The following is a 14,938-nucleotide window of genomic DNA, read 5'->3' as shown; positions in this document are numbered from 1 at the left end:
TGTTGACCCATTATCCCCCATGGAGTAACAATAATGGAAACAAGTAAGGAGTACTGGACACTGTACAGTAAGGTAAAAGAGTTTGTTGGAGAAAGGATGGGAAAAAGACAAGAATTACTGGTGAGTAGTGGTGAGGGATGAGTATTTGGTGAGTGTTGTTGGGGTGGGCTTCTCAAAGGTTGGCTGACAGGGTGGATCGCTCTTAGGGGGACTAGAGTCTAGACTACTAGTAGATAGTCTGTGAGTAGTACTTAAGAAGTACTCTGTAGAGAGTAAAGATGATTACTATCTATAGGGCAACATCTTATGATCCTGATGGGTAAGGACTAAAGACTGTAAGAAAGACTGAGATTGTTCTTGAATTTCTGCTGAGGTTGGGTCTCCTGAATGGAATTAGCTACTACAGATATCTGTCAGTAGTCAGTACTTATCTACGATAGTACTAGCTTTGGGGGGGGATTCATAATAAGAAAGTCTTGACTTCTCCCCTTGGTCCTCCTTATACAAAGTACCTAGGTATCAACTGTAATCATATTCCATCTCCAACGGATCCTGCTGTCGGCTTGCCGTTTGTCATAGAAGTAGATAATTTAGGTACCTTAACTACTCTTAAGAGGTACCTACGTAGTAGTATTCATTCTTACCAAAACTGTATTAGTGAGCAATACGTTACCGTCTGTCTGGTATGGTCACAACTCCCATCTATCGGATTCATCGGGTCAACCCAACCATTTGGACCTTTGGGGAAGTCATAATACGCGCCATGCCTCATTGGGGCTGTTTCCATTCAACCAGCCCCAAAACTGAGGAAATTTCTCCCTCCTTCCGGCCGGTTTTCAACATCCTTTTGATCTGGTCCTTCACTAAATGGGTCTACCTAGTCTAACTACTACTGAGTAACTGGGAACCCTCACGATGACAGAATGACTGGGGATTAGTCTAAGCTGTAACAGTATTACAACGAGGAGTAAGGTATACTCGGCAGGTACCAGAACCAACTAAGCTCATTATTATCATAGAGCTGTCAACGTATTGAACACAGCCAAATACAACATGAAGTACAGAGGACTAGTGTTTGTTGGATATTACAAGGGCATGATTATCAATTGTACTGATTATCAATACCCAATATGTTTGGATCCAATGTTTTGGTGGGTAAGGTCAAAGAAATTCTAGCAAAGTACTCTGTACGGAGTAGTTAAGTAACTTGGCTTGGTGCAGATTATAATTGGTATTATTATTAGGTATTATTCCATCCCATCCTTCTCCAGCCAATAATAGGTTATTTTAATCTCAAGACTCCATACATACTCACCTAGTACCTAAGGTACCAATACCTCGACCTGGGAGTAGACTACTTACATCTACAATTTTTTTTCTCCCTTCTCCCCATCTTCTTCTTTTGCTTGTTCAACTCTTGTGGAGTATATCCTTTTGTGCTCCTTAATCTCTATATTGTAGATTTATTTTTTTTAATTCCTTCTTTACGTCCTATTCCTTGTTCTTTGGTCGTCGGATTTCCATCCTCTATCCTTTCCCACTTCGCTGGACCGTGGACCAGCTGGTACTTCTAATTCCGTGAAAAAGCAGGTAAGGGCCAATTGTTCCTATCCAAGTCTCTGAGTTCCCTATTTTCTTTCTTGCATTTTCGGCGAAAGAGAGCATGAGTATCAATCTTTCAAGCCGTTCGAGAAGGAGAGGAACAAAGGTCGAGGCAGAAAAAGAAAAGAGCCGGGGGGCGGGGAAGAGGAGGATATTTTTGTCTCTTTCTCTCTTCTTTTTTTTTTTATTCGTAAGCCCTTGATTGCAATTTTGTCTCTAATGGTTCATGATCTACAGAACTTCTTGTGTGACTTCGCCGCTTTCACCCTCCTTTCTTCAGTTGCATAGAGACAGACACAAGCGCACGATAAGAAGATGTACGGAACATCGACTGGCCCTCAAACGGGTATCAACACGCCACGTTCCTCGCAGTCGTTGAGACCCCTTACTCTGACTCATGGATCGCTTGAATTCTCTTTTCTCGTGCCTACCTCCCTCCATTTCTACGCGACACAATTAAAAGATTCTTTCACGGCGTCCCTTCCCCAACCAACAGACGAGCTCGCTCAGGATGATGAACCTTCCTCTGTGGCGGAGCTCGTAGCTCGGTACATCAGTCACGTTGCGCATGAGGTTGAGGAAGGCGAGGACGACGCACAGGGAACTGGTCTAGAAGTCTTGAAGCTCACGCTCAATGAATTTGAGCGAGCCTTTATGCGCGGGAACGACGTCCACGCGGTTGCTGCCGCTCTCCCAGGAATCACTGCCAAGAAAGCCCTGGTGGTTGGAGCCTATTACGCAGGAAGAGCCGCTGCAGGACGACCGACCAAGCCCTATGATTCGGCACTGCTCCGAGCTGCGTCGGAAGAGAAAGCCAGTGTCTACTCGGTTTTCGGTGGTCAGGGCAACATTGAAGAATACTTTGACGAACTGAGGGAGATCTACACAACTTATGCATCATTCGTGGAAGACTTGATTTCTTCATCCGCGGACTTGTTGCAGTCGCTCTCGAGGGAGCCCGAGGCCAGCAAGCTCTATCCAAAAGGACTGGACATCATTCAGTGGCTACAGGATCGCGATTCGCAACCTGACACTGACTACTTGGTCGCAGCTCCCGTGAGTCTGCCATTGATTGGTCTGGTGCAATTGGCCCATTTCGTGGTGACGTGCAAGGTCCTGGGCAGACAGCCTGGCGAGGTTCTGGAGAGGTTCAGCGGAACTACTGGTCACTCCCAGGGTGTGGTCACAGCTGCAGCTATTGCCTCAGCTACCACATGGGAGGGGTTTGAAAAGGCAGCCAAAGACGCCTTGACTATGCTCTTCTGGATTGGTCTCCGCAGTCAACAGGCCTACCCACGGACCTCAATCGCTCCCTCAGTCCTGCAGGATTCCATTGAGAATGGTGAAGGCACACCCACTCCTATGTTGTCCATTCGGGATCTGCCACGGTCTGCTGTTCAGGAACACATTGACACCACAAACGAACATCTTCCTGCCGATCGCCACATCTCTATTTCGTTGGTCAACAGTGCTCGCAATTTCGTGGTGACGGGTCCACCTCTCTCCCTATATGGTCTCAACCTGCGCCTTCGCAAAGTCAAGGCTCCCACGGGTTTGGACCAGAATCGTGTGCCCTTCACACAGCGCAAGGTGCGCTTTGTCAACCGATTCCTACCCATCACCGCGCCCTTCCACAGCCAATACCTCTATTCGGCATATGATCGCATTCTGGAGGATCTCGAGGACATTGAGATTCCTGCCAAGTCTTTGGCTATCCCTGTCTATGACACCAAAACTGGCGAGGATCTACGGCAAAATGGCGACGTCAATATTGTGCCAGCTCTGGTTCGCATGATCACACACGATGCTGTCAACTGGGAGAAGGCCACGGTCTTCCCCATGGCCACCCATATTGTGGACTTTGGGCCTGGCGGAATTTCCGGTCTTGGTGTCCTGACCAACCGCAATAAGGATGGCACTGGAGTCCGGGTGATTCTTGCTGGGGCCATGGATGGCACCAACGCCGAAATCGGGTACAAGCCGGAGTTGTTCGACCGAGATGAGGACTCTGTTCAATACGCCATTGATTGGGTCAAGGAATATGGTCCTCGTCTGGTGAAGAACGCCACGGGCCAGACTTTTGTTGACACGAAGATGAGCCGTCTTCTGGGTATTCCACCTATCATGGTCGCCGGAATGACACCGACAACGGTGGCTTGGGACTTCGTTGCGGCCACCATGAATGCCGGCTATCACATCGAACTCGCTGGTGGTGGTTATTACAACGGGAAGACGATGACCGAAGCCATCTCCAAGATTGAGAAAGCCATTCCGCCGGGTCGTGGTATCACGGTCAACTTGATCTATGTCAACCCTCGAGCCATGGCTTGGCAGATTCCTCTAATCGAGAAATTGAGAGCGGATGGACTCCCTATCGAAGGCCTTACAATTGGCGCTGGTGTGCCATCGATCGAGGTCGCGAACGAGTACATTGAAACCCTAGGTATCAAGCACATCGCCTTCAAACCAGGTTCAGTCGATGCCATTCAGCAAGTCATCAACATTGCCAAAGCCAACCCTAAGTTCCCTGTCATTCTTCAGTGGACCGGTGGACGTGGTGGCGGTCATCATTCATTTGAAGACTTCCATCAACCCATTCTTCAGATGTACAGCCGCATCAGACGTTGCGAGAATATTGTTCTCGTCGCTGGTAGCGGCTTCGGTGGCGCTGAGGACACTTACCCGTATCTTTCTGGAATCTGGTCGTCGAGTTTTGGCTACCCGCCAATGCCCTTCGACGGTTGCTTGTTTGGTAGTCGGATGATGATCGCTAAAGAAGCGCACACATCCAAGAACGCCAAGAAAGCAATTGCCGACGCACCTGGCTTGGATGACAAGGACTGGGAGAAGACGTACAAGGGTCCCGCTGGTGGCGTGGTCACTGTCCTCTCTGAGATGGGAGAACCCATCCACAAGTTGGCAACAAGGGGCGTCTTATTTTGGCATGAGATGGACCAGAAGATCTTCAAGCTTGACAAGGCGAAGCGTGTGCCCGAACTCAAGAAGCAGCGTGACTATATCATTAAAAAGCTGAACGACGATTTCCACAAAGTGTGGTTTGGTCGCAATGCTGCCGGTGACGCTGTCGATCTTGAGGACATGACATACGCCGAGGTGGTTCATCGTATGGTGGACCTCATGTACGTGAAGCATGAGTCGCGCTGGATTGATGACTCCTTAAAGAAGCTGGCCGGCGATTTCATTCGTCGGGTTGAAGAGCGCTTCACCACCACGGGAGAGCAAGTCTCTCTTCTTCAGAATTATTCTGAACTTGATACGCCCTACCCAACTGTTGACAATATCTTGGCAACATATCCTGAAACGGCGACACAATTGATCAACGCGCAGGATGTTCATCACTTCCTTCTGCTCTGTCAGCGTCGTGGACAGAAGCCCGTGCCGTTTGTTCCGGCATTGGACGAGAACTTTGAGTACTGGTTCAAGAAAGACTCTCTTTGGCAAAGCGAAAATCTAGAGGCGGTCTTCGGACAAGACGTTGGAAGAACTTGTATTCTGCATGGCCCGATGGCCGCTAAGTTCTCCAACACCATCGACGAACCTGTCAAAGACATCTTGGACGGTATTCACCAAGGACATATCAAGGGTCTTCTTTTAGACGTGTACGGTGGCGATGAAGCTAAAATTCCTGTCATCGAATACTTCGGGGGCCGGCTCAGTGAGACCGGTGGCGAGCTGGACATTGATGGACTCACGATTTCGGAAGACGCGAACAAGATGAGCTATCGGCTATCCTCCTCTCCTTCTGCCGATCTGCCGGATCTTGATCGCTGGTTACGTCTTCTCGCTGGCAACTCCTACTCCTGGAGACATGCTATGTTCCTGGCAGACGTCTTTGTTCAAGACCACCGCTTTCAGGCAAACCCAATGAAGCGCATCGTCGCGCCCACACCCGGAATGTACGTGGAGGTCGTATATCCGGACGATCCTTCCAAGACAACCATCATTGTCAGGGAGCCCTATCAATCTGGCAAACTCGTTAAGACAGTAGAGGTCAAGATGAATGACAAGAAACAAATCAGTCTCACTCTCTACGAGGGCAGGACTGCCGAGAGTGGCGTGGTTCCTTTGACCTTCCTGTTCACCTATCATCCCGAGGCTGGTTATGCCCCCATTCGGGAAGTCATGGATGGCCGCAACGACCACATAAAGGAGTTCTACTATCGTGTTTGGTTCGGTAGCAAGAATGTCCCGTTCGACACCCCCACGACTGCAACTTTCAATGGTGGTCGAGAGACTATCACCGCTCAAGCGGTAGCTGACTTTGTGCATGCGGTTGGCAACACTGGAGAGGCTTTCGTCGAAAGGCCTGGAAAGGAAGTTTTTGCCCCCATGGATTTCGCCATTGTTGTTGGCTGGAAGGCCATCACGAAGCCTATTTTTCCGCGGACAATCGATGGAGACCTGTTGAAACTGGTTCATCTTTCGAATGGTTTCAAGATGGTCCCTGGAGCCCAACCCCTCAAAGTGGGAGATGTCTTGGACACAACTGCCCAGATCAACGCTGTGATCAATCAGGATTCAGGAAAGATGGTTGAAGTCTGTGGTACCATTCTCAGAGACGGTCAACCGATTATGCATGTGACCAGTCAGTTCCTTTACCGTGGGGCTTATCTTGACTTCGAGAACACCTTCCAACGCAAAGACGAAGTCCCGATGCAAGTTCACCTCGCTTCAAGCAGGGATGTGGCAGTCTTGCGGTCGAAGGAGTGGTTCCGACTGGATGAACCCGACGTCGAGCTACTCGGCCAAACCTTGACTTTCCGTCTTCAGAGCTTGAATCGATTTAAGAACAAGACCGTCTTTAGCCATGTTCAAACAGTCGGTCAAGTTCTCCTTGAGCTTCCCACAAAGGAAGTCATCCAAGTTGCATCGGTGGACTATGAGGCCGGCATCTCCCATGGCAATCCCGTTATTGATTACCTCCAGCGCAATGGAACGTCCATTGAACAGCCAGTCTATTTTGAGAACCCCATCCCTCTCAGTGGGAAAACTCCTCTGGTTCTGCGTGCTCCAGCTTCTAACGAAACCTACGCTCGAGTTTCGGGCGATTACAACCCTATCCATGTCTCCCGTGTCTTTTCCAGCTATGCCAATCTTCCTGGTACGATTACGCACGGCATGTACACCAGCGCTGCTGTTCGCAGTTTCGTTGAGACTTGGGCTGCTGAAAACAATATTGGTCGTGTTCGAGGCTTCCACGTCTCACTTGTGGGTATGGTTCTCCCCAACGATATGATTACAGTCAAGCTGCAGCACGTTGGTATGGTGGCGGGTCGTAAAATCATTAAAGTGGAAGCCAGCAACAAGGAAACCGAAGACAAGGTTCTTCTTGGAGAAGCCGAGGTCGAACAACCTGTTACCTCCTACGTCTTCACTGGCCAGGGCTCCCAGGAGCAGGGAATGGGTATGGAATTGTACAGCAGCAGTCCTGTCGCCAGGGAGGTCTGGGATCGCGCAGACCGTCATTTCATTGAGAACTATGGTCTTTCCATCATTGACATTGTGAAGAACAACCCCAAGGAACTCACTGTCTATTTCGGGGGACCTCGAGGCAAAGCCATTCGCCAAAATTACATGGCTATGACCTTCGAGACAGTGAATGCGGATGGGACGATCAAGTCAGAGAAGATATTCAAGGAGATCGATGAAAACACAACATCCTACACCTACCGGTCACCATCTGGACTCCTTTCTGCGACTCAATTTACACAGCCAGCGCTAACACTCATGGAAAAGGCAAGCTTTGAGGACATGCGCTCCAAGGGCCTCGTTCAACGAGACAGCAGCTTTGCTGGCCATTCCTTAGGCGAATATTCAGCTCTTGCTGCTCTTGCGGATGTCATGCCTATTGAAAGTTTGGTGTCCGTCGTCTTCTATCGTGGTTTGACTATGCAGGTTGCCGTTGAACGAGACGAACAAGGTCGCTCAAACTACTCGATGTGTGCTGTCAATCCTAGCCGAATTTCGAAAACCTTCAATGAGCAAGCCCTGCAGTATGTCGTCGAGAATATCACCGAGCAGACCGGTTGGTTGTTGGAGATCGTCAACTACAATGTTGCAAACATGCAATATGTTGCCGCTGGAGATGTAAGTTCACTGTTCCATGCTCGTCACGTACACAATTCTAACGTCAACAGCTTCGTGCTCTCGATTGCCTCACGAACCTGCTCAATTACCTGAAGGCTCAGAATATCGACATTCCCGCCCTTATGCAGAGCATGTCTTTGGACGATGTCAAAGCTCACCTAGTTAAGATCATCCAAGAGTGTGTCAAGCAAACCGAGTCCAAACCCAGACCTATTACATTGGAGCGAGGTTTCGCAACCATTCCGCTCAGAGGAATCGATGTGCCTTTCCACAGCACCTTCCTCCGTTCTGGCGTGAAACCTTTCAGATCGTTCTTGCTGAAGAAGATCAATAAGACCACCATTGATCCAAGCAAGTTGATCGGCAAGTACATCCCTAATGTTACTGCCCGGCCTTTCGAGATCACAAAGGAATACTTCGAAGATGTTTACAGACTCACAAACTCTCCTCGCATTGCTCACATCTTGGCCAATTGGGACAAGTATGAGGAAGGTGGCGAGAACAACCCACGCACAACAGGACCCGGCATTGCCTAAAGTTTCAAAAGGGGATACTTGCATGAAGTATTGTGGTTCTTGTCTTTCCTTTTCTGTAATGCTTTCCTTAGCGTTGGGTGCTATTCTCACGATGTACTCGGCCCACAATTCAAGTTATAGTTTTAAATACAGATTTCAGTGTGCAAATGAGCGTGTGAATAGTGCGTTCTAGATTTCAACTTGAATTGGATTTATTTGAGATCAACTCCAGGTACTGCCGTCATTGTCATTTATATTGGCGCGCGCAAACGCATTAGTACTCTGTTTTCGCGATATAATAATGTCAAGAAGAGTAGAATTGGAGATTATCAGATGGTGAACCAGACCAGTTGACCATCAGGTATCAACCACGTCGTTGCCTTGACAGACGGATCACCGAGATTCTTTTTTGAAAGTGCGGTCAAAATCTCATTCATTTTTGACCAGGTTTCAGCGTGCCTGGCCGTAACAGCCGATCTTCCTTGCCATAGACCCCCACGTCTTTGACTATCGCAATGAATTTCCGATGGTTCTCCTTGGACTCGCCGATGCGAGGTCGAAAGATTCTCAACAAATCGCTGCTCAGTATGCCAGATTGGGGTATGGCGGCGTGTATCTCTGCTGGAGTGGGGAAGCTTAGATTGCCGGACGGCCCTGGTGTGGAAACACGATTGTGGCCTGTATGCATGATAAGTCCCGTGAATCTTTGTGTGAAGCAAGTTCAGCATGACAAGTGGAGGCGCGAGAGATGGTACTTACCCCCTAATGAATCAGGGCTACTGGCACGACTCCCCGACAGACCTTTGCCGCCCAAAGGTGTTGGACTGCCAGCTCGAGATCCTTGAGGTGTGCCATTCTGAGAGATGCCCAAGGGAGGATTGAGCTTTAATTTCTTTATCTTGCCACTTTCGCTCATTTCCGCGCCAGAGCCAGCGCCTCCATCAGCGTCGCTAACCGAGCCCGCAACACCACCAGACATGTTCCGGACGCGCTTTTTACCAGCCTGTGCAGTCTTAACGAATGGAATCAACATGCTACTGAGGTGGGAAAAGCTTACCTGCCCCGAAGGTGCGGCGGGCGACAGAACCCGAGAGCTTGTTTGAGAAGGTGGTTGGGTGGACGGATGCTTATTCTTCACCTTTTTGCGAGAGGTATCCGTACCACTTGCATCTGATACATTCGGCGAGCCGAGCCGTTTTCGTGGTGCAGCAGCTGGTCCTTTCTTCAAAGCATCGATATGCTTTGCACGGCCAGACGGCGTTACATTTCCCTTCGATGACTGTCCTTGTTCCTTTTTGTTCTTCTCTTCCTCAGCCTTACGTTCCTCCTCCTTCAAGCGTTCAGCTTCACTTTCATCGGAGCTCTGTGGAGATAGGCATCCAGTTAGCGGGTTACTCGTCGAGTGACAGCCAAATAAAACGAAAAGAATGAACAAAGAATGAAAATATTCCGTACCTCTTCATCTGAGTATGGGTTGGCATCGGAGCCGCTGCTGTAATCATAGTTTTTCTCTCTCTTTTTGAGCGCTTTGCGCACTTTTTTACCAAGTACGCGGCGAGCTTCTCTTTCTCTCTTTTCTCTGAGCTCTTCTTCTTCGTACTCTTTCTCGTCTTTCAAGTCGAAAACATTTGCCTTCAACTGATCCTGCTTGATCCGCTTCTCTGCAGCTTTGGTTTCCTCGTCTTCATTAAAGAGATCATCATGTTCTTCATCGTCTGCAAACCGGTCTTCCTCAAAATCCATTTCGCCCGCTTCCAGCCCATCAGCTCCAGCCGGGGTACCCTGTTTGCCAGCATATACCTTCCGTTGTTTTGCAAATTGTTCCAACTCTTTGCGCTGCGCTTGTTCTTGTTGTTTCTCCATAAACCACCTGGGATCCTTGACTTTTTTGGCCATAAATCTTTCCGCTTCCTCTATGGTCAAGGCTCTGAATTGATTCTTGGCACTGAATTTGTACCATTTCTCTACTGGTATCATTCTCATCTTCCCATCTTCGGGTATGAAAACAGCATGTGTTTCGGACAATGCAGCCTCGTAATTTCCCACCCAAATGTTCTTGTTATCGAAGTCCTCTAGATGCCAAGGAAGAGCTTCTTCGTACTTGATTCGCGTCCTAGCAATCTCTTCCGGAGTCATGTCTGTCTTCGATACTTGCTGCGTTTTTTGTTTTGGCGCATTGGCTCGCTTGGGCGCCGACCCAGCAGAGGGGGCTATTTGTGCCAAATTTTCGGCGCGCTCTTTCTCTCTCGCAAGTTTTCTGGCTTCCAGCTCCTCTCTCTCCGCCTCGCCCAGCTGTTGGCCGAAGTGAGAAGTAAACTTTTGTGTCGGTTGCCCGTCCTTGTCTTGGTTGATTTCCTGCGTCTTTGCTCGGGGATCTCGACGTTGCAGTCGGACAGGGCGAGTGAACTGGGACTCATCACGGGGATCGATTGGCTTTTTGGATGCAAACCGCGCTATGTGGTGTTTCAAGCCCTCCCGCAATGCTCGTTTCGTAGTCACCACAGGATAGTCCACATAAGTGTCGGTAAGCAGATGGCCGCTGAATCCATTCACCGTGAAATCATTCTTCGGGGCGGCGAAGATGGGGTTTTCCAGTTGAGCAGATGGTTTAACATTAGAGAACCCGGGACGGCTTGTCATGGGCTTTGCGGTTGTCCCACTTGATGATTTAGAAGGACCTGCTGGGTTGGGGACGGGTCGTTTCTTGGGCCTTACTAGAGGATCTGCAACCTTGGGGCGACGAATCCGCATCATGGGAGCTCCCTGGGATCTCGTAGGGGGCCGTGGTTTTGGATCGTTAGAAGGCAAAGTCATAGCGATCCAGACCTGTTCAGATGTACTTCGATAGCAGGGTGAAAGAAGATCGCGAGAAGGTATAGGCGGTCGTTCTTTTGGGGTTCTAGATGACGTTCTTGATGATGAATACGACGAGGATTCTAGCTATGTTGGCAAGATGGATGGTGGAAGGCGCTCCTCGCTGAAAAGCACTAAAGATAACGCATTCTTTTGTAGGTGTATGTCTAAGTTTCCACTGGTGATGTGACGGGGAGATCACTTGATTATTATGTAAGCTTCGTTGACTATGTACCCAGGTAATGTACATTACCTACTACTTAATCTCTAACTACAACTACCGATCCAACCTACAGAGGATTTCCTATAGGAATTTTGATGCAACGCACTGGGTTTTCACTACAAAGTCAACTGGGGAGTCGGACTTAGTGGGTCTTCGACTTATTGAGGCTCGAAAGATGCGAGGGCAGTGTAATTCCATATCCTATTCTCCATTCAGAACAAACCGCAGCCCTCAACACCAAGCAGGAAATCCTAGGAATATACAGCATAAAGAGTCGACATGACCATTGTGTCTTCAGCAGAAATACATTTTTGGTGTCCTTTGAGTAGGAGGCTGCAAGTATGCGGAGGAAGCCGTTATTTACGCTCAAAATAGTTCCACAACCTTTTGATCATCATTCTGTTCGGAATGATGCTGATCCGAACTTCCTTCGATCGCAGGTGAGCCACCTGTTCCCTCACCCTCTTCGTCACGCATCAACACCTGGACTAGTCTGTCACAAGCTTCGCGCACGTCGTCGTCATCAACATGAAGATGACATTCCCGAATGATGGGATACACACTGATTTCTCTCATCTTGTCCCGACCTTTTCGTGTGGTCGTCAGCAATACTAGTGTCTCGAGATGTGTTACGATGATGCTGTTATCACTATCTCGCTTCTTGTCGGGTGGGAGTAATTGGAGGTCTGGCAACATAGCCATTGACTCTTCCTCACTGAACTCCTCTGGCCCTGTGATCGGGAGAAGTATGTAAGGAAGTAGGTTGGCTTCATCCTCCGCGATGAGGGTGGGATGGAAAGGAATGTCGAATGCAACATTCTTAATCGTTGAGGCGACACCTTTTCGGCGGATTGTACTCTCGTGCTCAGTGAAGACGGTCAGTTTGGTTACAGGAACGACATCATCATAACCTTGTCTGGAGGTGAAATAGGCGCGCCCTTCCTCGGACTTGGACAGATCGGCGAATAAGTAGGAGAGATAGTCGAAATGGGCATTTTTGTTCAAGGCTCCCCCTGCACCTTTCACAAAACAATCCATCAATTGATCGATTGCCATGGAAGAGGTCGATACTGGCTCTGCAGTCCGTCGTTTCATCGAGATGAGTCGGTTTAATGTATCGGATTTGGCAAGATTGGCAAACAGCATGGCAATGTCATCCGCATGTGGCTCCTTGACGCTCTGTTGTTACAGTCATCAGCACAGATAAGATATTCCTCAGCGCCAAACACGCAGACTGCTCGGGTCCATACCGTGATTTTTACCATTAGAGTCTCTAAAAATGCATCGTCCCCTGCAAGGTTCGCCAACACTTCCTCGTCTGAAGAGAGGTTGATGAGAATGGTCAGGGCATTTTTTGCGATGGGCTATTCGGCGTTCCATGATCATTAGAATATCAACTAAGAAACTCCAGCTGATCGTCTTGCCAGTCTTCATGTTACTAACAGTATAATCCCGGACCAGAAGCTTTAAGTCACGCACGGGCAGAAGCTGGTGACGTTTGAACAAATCTGGTTGAGCTGTTGAGAAGCCAACAAGATTTTCGCAGGCTGGGCAGACAATGCACGTCAATATGTGATCCAGAGGAATGATGTTCGATTCTCGACTTTCTGTCGGAATAGGTGCTTCTACCAATTTGTCTTATCTGAGTGTTTCCATGGTGAAGGAATTCGACAAGCTAAATCCAAGGTGGAAGAAGAGTGCAGGTCAGCTTTCCTCACTCATTTTCAGCGGATAGAAGTTCAATCCAAAGACCGGTACCGCTGCACCCTGCCTCTCGCCCAGTGTATGCGTCCTTCTTTCCTTGTTTCTTTGAATTTATTCCCTTGTACCCATATGTCAGAGGGGCTCGATCGACTCACTTCTTCTAATTCGGTTGGCATAATGAGGGGTATTCTTATCGTCAACCCAGGTGGTCACACAAGCTTCTAAGGTAGAGGATAAGGAGGGACTTTAAATAGCACGAGTTTCGATGAGCAGATATAAATGTAATAACAAGATTCAATGCAAGAAGGATCAACGGCTGAGGTAGCTTGTAGATACGATATATGCTAGTCCAAACCCCGAACACACACCTCGAATGCCTCCTAGGAAAAATTTTAGTGCGGAGAACGGAGATTCTTCTTTACATTTCTGTACGTGACGTGACCTGTGTGGGGTTCCTGATAGTAATCTGGAGGGGTACATCCTAAGAAGTATGTACCGACACTCAGATACTTGTTGTGATCAGGATGTCGATATCGGTGCTCAGATGGATACTGCTGGGCTACTGGTACTCATTATCTGGTAGTAAAGGTATCTTTTTCAATTATAAAAGTAACGTGAATATGTAGATGTCGAGTTCAAGTGGGGTAATGAAAAATAGAGAAAAGGAGGAACAATAAATATAACCTTAAGACTCCAACCCTCATCATTCAATTTAAATTCTATCACCTAGACTCTTAAGATCACTCGTCATCGATCTCCCTACAGTATTGTCATATTACCAACTATTGAAGTCCCCCTGACAACAGACGTAACGAAGACAAGAACCAATACAATGAGCACAGAACATATTGACCTCAAAGAGATCCATGATTCTCTAATCCAGATAGCCTACAGAGCTGGGGAAATCATTACCACTGCCTTACCAAGTACAGGAAGTACTGGGTCAAAGAAGAATAGTCAGCCCTATCCCAGTCCCTGACCGATCTATCATTACTGACTCTGCTCACAGGTGCTGACTTGGTCACTGAATATGACCGTGCAGTCGAGACCATGATATCTACAGTGTTAGCTGAGAGATACCCGGATTACAAGTGAGCTCCTTCATCTGGACCAATCTACTCGAGGCACATGAGATGGATCCCCCCCCCCCGGTCCCCCTTCTTCCCCTCCCTCCCTCCTCCCCAGCTGGAAAACGAGAACCAACGCAAAGACTAATTCTTGGTTGCTATTCGTCCGGACTGCAGCTTTCATGGCGAGGAGACGTATGATCCTGCAAATTTGTTGACTGATGCCCCGACATTCGTGGTGGATCCCATTGATGGCACTGTCAATTTTGTTCATGGGTTCCCATATGCCTGTGTATCTCTCGGCTTCGCTGTTAATCGCGTACCAGTCGTCGGAGTTGTTTACAATCCGTTCAACAAGACGCTCTACTCCGCCATTCGCGGACAGGGGGCGTATTTGAATCAAAGTACCAAACTTCCGCTCAATAGGGAGAATCTCGAACCACTGCACGGGCTTGAGAATGCACTGATTGGTATTGAATGGGGCTCGGAGAGGACAGGCGCAAACTGGGAGATCAAAGTGCGAACATTCGAAAAGCTCGGCCAGACTAAAGACAAGGGCGGCGCAATGGTACGCTCGATGCGTAGTATGGGGTCTGCTGCAATGAATCTCTGCGCTGTGGCAGCCGGGCATCTTGACTTGTACTGGGAAGGTGGCTGCTGGGCATGGGACGTCTGCGCCGGCTGGATAATCTTGACAGAAGCCGGGGGTATGATCGTCGACGGAAACCCTGGAAATTGGAAGGCTAGTGTTGATGGGCGAAAGTACCTAGCTGTCAGGGCATCCCCGGGCCAGGTAGGTCAGAGGGAACTAATTGAAGAATTCTGGGGTTGCGTTCAAGGACAGTTTAAATATTGACTGGTACTCC

At 48.6% G+C, this 14,938-nt stretch overlaps 4 protein-coding genes across 4 annotated transcripts; 2 read left to right on the top strand and 2 right to left on the bottom strand.

Annotated features, from left to right (window-relative positions):
* Window positions 1-1,917: 1,917 nt before the first annotated feature.
* Window positions 1,918-8,246, top strand: ACLA_060580 (tetrafunctional fatty acid synthase subunit FAS1; the record flags this gene model as incomplete). Its single annotated transcript, XM_001273528.1, has 2 exons — window positions 1,918-7,710; window positions 7,761-8,246. The coding sequence occupies 2 exons, from the start codon at window positions 1,918-1,920 to the stop codon at window positions 8,244-8,246; spliced, it is 6,279 nt and encodes a 2,092-aa protein (XP_001273529.1).
* A 412-nt stretch (window positions 8,247-8,658) lies between these two features.
* Window positions 8,659-11,039, bottom strand: ACLA_060570 (transcription factor IIF subunit TFG1; the record flags this gene model as incomplete). The annotated part of the gene is made up of 4 exons (XM_001273527.1): window positions 8,659-8,903; window positions 8,985-9,228; window positions 9,283-9,588; window positions 9,681-11,039. The coding sequence occupies 4 exons, from the start codon at window positions 11,037-11,039 to the stop codon at window positions 8,659-8,661; spliced, it is 2,154 nt and encodes a 717-aa protein (XP_001273528.1).
* A 628-nt stretch (window positions 11,040-11,667) lies between these two features.
* ACLA_060560 (protein HGH1) lies at window positions 11,668-13,023 on the bottom strand (the record flags this gene model as incomplete). The annotated part of the gene is made up of 4 exons (XM_001273526.1): window positions 11,668-12,480; window positions 12,552-12,665; window positions 12,745-12,848; window positions 13,020-13,023. 4 exons carry the CDS (start codon window positions 13,021-13,023, stop codon window positions 11,668-11,670), a joined length of 1,035 nt encoding a protein of 344 aa, XP_001273527.1.
* Window positions 13,024-13,837: 814 nt separating this feature from the next.
* ACLA_060550 (inositol monophosphatase family protein) lies at window positions 13,838-14,928 on the top strand (the record flags this gene model as incomplete). The annotated part of the gene is made up of 4 exons (XM_001273525.1): window positions 13,838-13,961; window positions 14,015-14,096; window positions 14,250-14,865; window positions 14,917-14,928. 4 exons carry the CDS (start codon window positions 13,838-13,840, stop codon window positions 14,926-14,928), a joined length of 834 nt encoding a protein of 277 aa, XP_001273526.1.
* Window positions 14,929-14,938: the final 10 nt, after the last annotated feature.

Source organism: Aspergillus clavatus, genomic scaffold (assembly GCF_000002715.2).
Source record: "Aspergillus clavatus NRRL 1 1099423829796 genomic scaffold, whole genome shotgun sequence".
In the NCBI taxonomy this organism is placed as follows: Eukaryota; Fungi; Ascomycota; class Eurotiomycetes; order Eurotiales; family Aspergillaceae; genus Aspergillus; species Aspergillus clavatus.
The sequence above is the reverse complement of the archived record's forward strand: the minus strand, read 5'-3'. Positions and strand labels throughout refer to the sequence as shown.